Source organism: Hemibagrus wyckioides, linkage group LG16 (assembly GCF_019097595.1).
Source record: "Hemibagrus wyckioides isolate EC202008001 linkage group LG16, SWU_Hwy_1.0, whole genome shotgun sequence".
NCBI classification, from domain to species: domain Eukaryota; kingdom Metazoa; phylum Chordata; class Actinopteri; order Siluriformes; family Bagridae; genus Hemibagrus; species Hemibagrus wyckioides.
In genome coordinates this window covers 22493076-22500249 of record NC_080725.1, presented here as the reverse complement: position 1 = coordinate 22500249, position 7174 = coordinate 22493076, and the positions used below count along the sequence as shown (strand labels likewise).

The 7174-nt window shown below is 38.9% G+C and overlaps 1 protein-coding gene across 1 annotated transcript; it reads right to left on the bottom strand.

The window, feature by feature from the left end:
* Positions 1–160: 160 nt before the first annotated feature.
* On the bottom strand, positions 161–5519 carry paqr3b (progestin and adipoQ receptor family member IIIb). The gene is made up of 7 exons (XM_058412603.1): positions 5065–5519; positions 4161–4372; positions 3869–4031; positions 3620–3775; positions 3050–3247; positions 2830–2920; positions 161–2486 (listed from the first exon to the last, which is right to left on the bottom strand). The coding sequence occupies exons 2-7, from the start codon at positions 4343–4345 to the stop codon at positions 2353–2355; spliced, it is 927 nt and encodes a 308-aa protein (XP_058268586.1). The 5' UTR covers positions 4346–4372; positions 5065–5519; the 3' UTR covers positions 161–2352.
* Between the last annotated feature and the right edge of the window lie 1655 nt (positions 5520–7174).

Here is a 7174-nt window from a genome sequence, read left to right as displayed (position 1 = left end):
GTCCTCTATTGTGCCATCATCATCATCAATTATGCTGAAAAATCTGCATCAGATATTAAAAATGCAGCAAATAAAACCGTCACGTCTTCGTTCACGCCAATAAGAAGAAAAAACATTAAAAGGAAGGAATCTGAAGGAATCGACCAAATCCACATCCGAGTACAGAAAGTTTTTTTTAATTCAGTTTCAGATATTTTAGTTTCATTTCAAAATCATAAAAATCATACAAGAGAAAGTAAGGCCTGAAAAAAAGATATATAAAAAACAAAACAAACAGAAAAGGCAGCAGTGAAGTTAACACAGCTCAAACACACTATATTGGCAAAAGTTTTGGGACACCCCTCCAAATCATTGAGTTCAGCTGTTGTTTTTCAGGGGACTTCGCTCTAATTCATCCCAAAGGTGTTCTATAGGGTTGAGGTCAGGACTCAAGTTCCTCCACACCAAACTTGCTCATCCATGTCTTTATGGACCTTGCTTTGTGCACTGGTGCACAGTCATGCTGGAACAGGAAGGGGCCATCCCCAAATTGACCAAAGTCTGACCAATGAAATTGTCCAAAATGTCTTGGTATGAAGCTGAAGCATTAAGAGTTCCTTTCACTGGACCTAAGGGGCCAAGCCCAACCCCTGAATTCAATGACTTGGAGGGGTGTCCCAAAACTTTTGACAATATAAGTGTACATCATGCTAAATGCCCAGAATCACATTCTAAGGGTAAATCAAGGACTGATTAAAAGGATTTGTTTGAGTGCACACCGTTCCTGTTCTCCCTAAAAGAGTAACCATGGATCCCAAGGAACATAAAAACCCATGAATATACAGCAGATACAGTACCATACGATCCGGAGACATTATTTATAACCATAACTCCCTCGGATATCACTCAGCACCAGGTGAAGATCTGAATGTCCGGCAAAGTGATGAGGGAACATGAGTGTACAGCAGCCGGACGCAGACTCAGTGCTCTGTGAGGAAAAGCTTTCAGGAAACAAACTCACATTCATGCAAAAAAAAAAAAAAAAAGAAAAAGAAAGTTTTTGACCTTTTTGATAAATTCACAGCAAAGGACCATGTGGTATGTTCTGAGGCGAATCTGGGAGAATGAGGTACTCTTAATAAAAGGAAAACTAAACATCTCACATCACATTCCGATTGGTCAGAAGACTCATTTTCTACAAATCATACGTTTCTATTCTTGTAACATATCGTTTCTATAGTAACGGCTCCTCCACAGGAATCTGTATGGCGATTTTTTTTCCATAGTATCCTTAGAATAAGGATAAGGATAGAATAAGGATTCCTAAATTTCCTTAGAATAGATAATGTAACGTTTATGGAAGGAGTCTCCAGTGTCAGTGCTTTGGAACAGTCAGAGGTGAAGCTGGAATTCTCTCAGGACATTTCCTGAGTAACATGTTTTTGTTTTTTTGGGAACGTTTCACAGCATTAAATGTACCTATAAATGGATAAAAATTTCAGTCCTAATTATCGCAGTAGAAAGAGGCCTCTGTTCTGATTGGTGGAGAACGTTGTCGGTCCTCATCATGCAGTGTCACAGATATGAACTGTGTCAATTAGTTCACAGCTTAAAAGTCACCGATGGCACCTTTAATAGCACACGACACTGCTGAAATTCAGTTCCCGGATTGTGTGCTAGGCGTGGATTAAACATCAACTCGAATTTATTTTAAATTTTTAGATTAGCGACATGCTGCTTAATGGAGGAGTACGATGGATGAAATTTGAATATGCTTAAACAAACAAACAAAAAAAAAAGGTTGAAGGTCCCCCAAACACACACATACAAGACACACACTTACAAGGCACGCACACACACAGGCTTCTTAACAATCAAGTTCTTAATGCTTGAAAACAGATCCAACAAAACCTCTCACCTTTCAGTAGGTTTCTGAATCTTTTAGAAACAATATTTACGTTTCCCATGATCCAAAATGGCACTGATCCACCAAGACGTTTAATTCCATATTATTTCTGTAGTTTTGCACCAGAGCTGCGAGTCTAATGAAGCTAACACCTAACACAAAGCCACCGGTTTAGCGTAAAAAAAGAAGCCTCAAATGATTAAAACCTCCCCTAAAACTTCACCTTTAATCTTTAGGCCACACCCCCTGCCAGTCTGCCCATTAAGTGCTGAGTGCTAAACTTTTTTTTTTTTGTTAGCGACATTAGACTTGTAGCTCCGGTGCAAAAAGTAATGAGAAAACAGGCCCAAAGATTCAGATCCTTCTCCAGGTTCTAGCGCGTTAGTGATGAGTTAGAGACGTCGCTTAGCATCCTGGTGTCAGAAAAGAACCAGCAGAAGAGTAGCGCAGGTCAGCGAGAGAGGAACTTATTTGTACCTCGGACACGGCTGGCTGTGCCTGTAGTGTGTGATATAGACGGCTGTCTGGTGCCACCAGTAGAACATCAGCACCACCAGAACGTGCCACAGCTGGTGACTGGCACCGAGGTAGTTCAGCTGCCCTGTAAGAAACGAACAAACAGAACTGACACAAGCTTGTAGTCTTATAACTGAAACTCAACGCAACGTTACGTTCCATTAAAGGGGCGGTCAGCCATTTACCAAAGTTAACGTCTCTGTTAATAAAAATGAATTGTTTAAAGAAACTCTGATCGCTGTAATACTGCAGGATAAGGGCCAATCAGAATAAAGAGGCGTGTTCTATAAAGAAGCTATTCTATGTTTCAGTCCTATTACACTTCAGTAGTTCTACAGCTACTTCCTGTTTTCCCTCACCAACCTAGCTTTTTTTTTCTTTCTTCTGATTAATCAGAATACGATCAGGTATAAAAGCCGAGTGTTCACCTGGGAAGTAGCGCTCGGGGACTTTACTGATGTAGAAGAGGAAGGCCGAGGCAGCGATCAGATACATGACCATGACTCGTGGAAAAAACACCTACAAAAACAAGGTGAAGTCCAACATCACTTTTATAACCTGCAGTTTAATGACATCATCATATATATCCTATCATAAACACCTCATTCAGAATCCCGACCCAGTGTGGATTAAAGCGTCCGTACGCACCTGGACGATCTCAGAATGAAAGCCTCCGTTGAGCCAAACCCAGTGGCAGGCGGGGATGATGCCGTACGCCGCCACGGAGCAGAAGATGGCCGAGCGCAGCGTCTTCCACTCCTGAGTGTGGTACAGTGGGTGGATCTGAGCCGAGAACACGGCCAGGATCAGAGCCAGAACCGTGATCAGGTACACCTGCCTCCAGAACTGAGGGGGGTGGGGGTAATGAAAGCGATTCAATTTGTCTGTATAATAATTCTCATCATTAATTTTGTCAGAATTAACATACTCAATTCTTCTGAGTATGGTACACTGATCAGACTCAGAAAGGGGGCGTGGCCTAAAGTTAGAAGCCATTCGGTGATAAATATGATAAACGTCTTGTTTGTTTCAATAATTTAGATTCATCCTGACTGTTTTAAATATATAAATGACATCACTGTCACTAATAACATCTTTTGCGATGATTTGCAGCATGATGTGTTTGTGTGTTTATGTGTGTGTGTGTGTGTGTAATATTTGTAATATATTTGCTTGTAAACTTAAAGGCAGTGATTAACAGATTGTAACGTGTCGTACAGCATTGCAGTAGAAGGCGTAGAACACTCCCGGGACATAGCATCCCAGAATTCCCACCGAGATCCCAGCATAGTCCAGGGCCAGCCAGCGGCGGCTCGTCTTCTCCGAGCGATGGCAGCAGAAAGAGTGATAACCCACCGAGCACAGCATACACACCTGAACACAAACAGCACAGGATCACGGCTCCGCTAACAAACACGTCACACGTCATGTTCTCAGGTGTGCATGTGTGTGTTATGTGGAATTCACCTGAAAGCAAAACAGCCCTATGGAGTAGATGACGTAATCCTCTCTGGAGGCTCCTGCAGCCGGTAACACCGTGGACATGTCGTTCACACCCAACAAGAAGAACAACACGAAGCCCAGCAGATGGCTCCAGATGTTCACGGTCTCATTGGACAGAATGAAGATGCTGGAATTTAAAAATGTAATGATTGAGTTGACAGCGACCTTCAACGGTGCAGAGAAATTCCGAGCTTTTCTTTTTAACTTTACTCTTCTTTCACGGTCACGTCACAAACACCGAACATGTTCTACACACCTTTTCAGACATAAGCGAGAAGGCAGATGTGCTCGGTACCCATCTGTGATGTACGGGTTCTCCTTCAGGAACACTGGGATCTGTTCGTACGTGTAGAGTCGGATCCCTCTGGGCACAAGAACCGGCCAGTACTGATAGCTGCCCAGTTCTATGTAATGAGCGCTCTTCAGGATCTTCTGAGGCATTGTGGTTCATCAGCTTACACTTCAGCACTGTGGAGGGAAACACACACACACACACACACAAACAACCACAAAGACACAAATACCCCCCCCACACACACACAGAAACAAACACAAAGACACAAACACCCCCCCCCACACACACACACACGGTCACTAATCTGGAGGTTCAGAAATTTGAGATTACTTTTTACTTGAGATATAACACTACACTGCAGCATGCACATTAATAATAATAATAATAATAATAAAGTGCTAAAGTGTAATATGGGTAAACAATACTACTAATAATAGTGAAATAAATAATAGCAGTCAAAGACAGAAATATAATAATATTGTAAAATGTAAAACTATTTACATATAATGGCCACTTAATGGGCCGACTGGAAGGGGGCGTGGCCTAAAGATAGATACGCTATTAATATACGCCTTGTAATAATATTTAAATAAATATAATTTAAATATACTTAAATGATCACTTTATAAACGTATAAAAGGCTTTTCATTGTGCCCATTGATTAAAAAAATGAAGATTATTTTATTAAATTATCGCGGAATTATTTGTGTCTCTTTATTATTACAGTCTGTCACTGACCATCCGTCTTGGCTAACTAGTTAACTGCTAGCTTCACAGCTAACCAGGTAACAACAACCGCTACAGCATCTTGCAACAGAAAAGTCTGGTAATACAACATTTAAACAATAAAAAGATTAATTCTTACCTTAAGGTCCAGGTTTGTTCGAGTGGCTTCACATGTCCGTCAGAGATGTTTTTATTAATACATTATTGGCAACCGCCATGTTAGCGGCTGTGTTTCTTTTACAAGACGCACAAATCCTGCGACAATAAGCGATGACGCAAACGCACCGCGACACAGAACTAAATCATAACGCCTGTGAACTTTCTGTCACTACACTCCAGCCGATCCTTAACGGAAACACGATTTGTTCGAAAACGCGTCTTCTTTTGTGTGAAATATGACGAAAGGATTTACGGTAGTTTATTTATTTATATGGCAGGTGTTTATAATACTGTTGTTACAATGCTACTGATAATATAATGCGTTGTTGGGAGCGTGACAACATTTCGCGCATGCGCAGTATAAATACGTGTAAGGATCCAGACACGTGACATTTTACTGTATAACATTATTGGATGCATATGGCTCAGTTTTATGATTTTTTTGATAAAAATCTGTGTAATAAATACAAATATTGATTAATAAATATCTGTTGCCTAAAATGTTTAACTGTGTTTTTAACGGAATTTTCAACATTTCAAGTCCTAATCTTCGTTTTATTATCACTCACCGTTGATTATATCGACTTGTAAATATAAAAAGCGTGAATATATGATTTATTTATTTATTAAATATACGCAGAAATGTATTGTGTTGCTTTTCAGTTTTAAAAGGATAATTAGTAGTCAGAGGAATAAGTCACCTCCGTTTAGCTGATTTTGGACCAGAACCAGTGCAGATTTGAGTAATAAGTCAATATTAATTTATATTAATAGATATTAATTAAACAAAATATATTTATCGTAAGGAAATCAATCAATCAATACACTCACTAATTTTGTACAAAATGTAGGTAAAGGGAATAAAAAGAGGTATTTATCAGCTTGCTTACGCGCTAGGTGGTGATCTGCCCCTTCCGCCCAAAAATGTAGAGCGTTTAAAAAGTATAAAAAGCTATAAACTATCAGCTTATAAATGGTGGAAACTGTCTTTATTATAAATTTTGGGTTCATTATTCATCAAATAAGCCTTGTATTAGATAACCTTTTTTGTTCCAAGCATTTTAAAAACAACGCAGCGCATGAATATCTAAAGTTACCTCGGGCAGCTGACGAGACAAAATGGAGCTGCTAATGGAGGTCCAAGGCTTAAAGATTTAAATAAGATTTGTATATTTTTTAAAATATAGTTATCAATTTGGAAAAAACAAACAAATAATACCTAGCTATCATTGAAAATGTTTTAGAAATTAAATGAAATATAATACTTGCAAGTTGAGCTTAGTTATATCCTTAAGCAGCTTTTCTAATAAAAAAATATAAACAACATAAAATAGACTACTTTAAATTATAGTTTTTTTATGTTGAGTATAAAACAACACTAACACAGAAATATATACTGAAATATGTGTAAAATGCGATCAAATAATACCTAAATCTACCTAAATCAAGTTACTAGCCAGCTAACACGTGTTAACTAGCTGAACTGCAACTATAATGAAATCCATTCAACTATAACCATTTTAATTTACTTATAACTTGGTTAAAACTCAGCAGTTTAAATTGGCTTTGTAAACCAATGTGTTTCTGCATCTTTTTTAATTTGTTGCTAATGAGTAAGATGATTAATAGCTGATAAACCTGAGCTACTTTGGTCAGATTGATCGAGAAACATTCGGTCAGTTTTGTTTGTTTGTTTGTTTGTTTTTGGATGAAATCTCGACAGGTTTGAACTGGTTATGGTTCCTTTCCGGCACCAGATGAATTTCATGTACCTTTTTTTAATGAACTGATAATGAGCAAAATCTGATTGATCAGATGATAAATGTAAGTGAAAATGAGTCATGGTCCTGTGTCTGATCTCATCTGTAATGATATAAGTCTTGGTCAGAGTCTGGAGTCTACATCCTGGATGGGACACAGATCCTTGACAGCACACCATTCACACACAGTCTTCTTATTTTGGCTTTTCCCTTCAGGGGTCGCCACAGTGAATCATCTCTCTCCACCTATCCCTATCTTCTGCATCCTCAACACTTACACCCACTAGCTTCATATCCTCATTTATTCCATCCATATACCTCCTCTTTGGC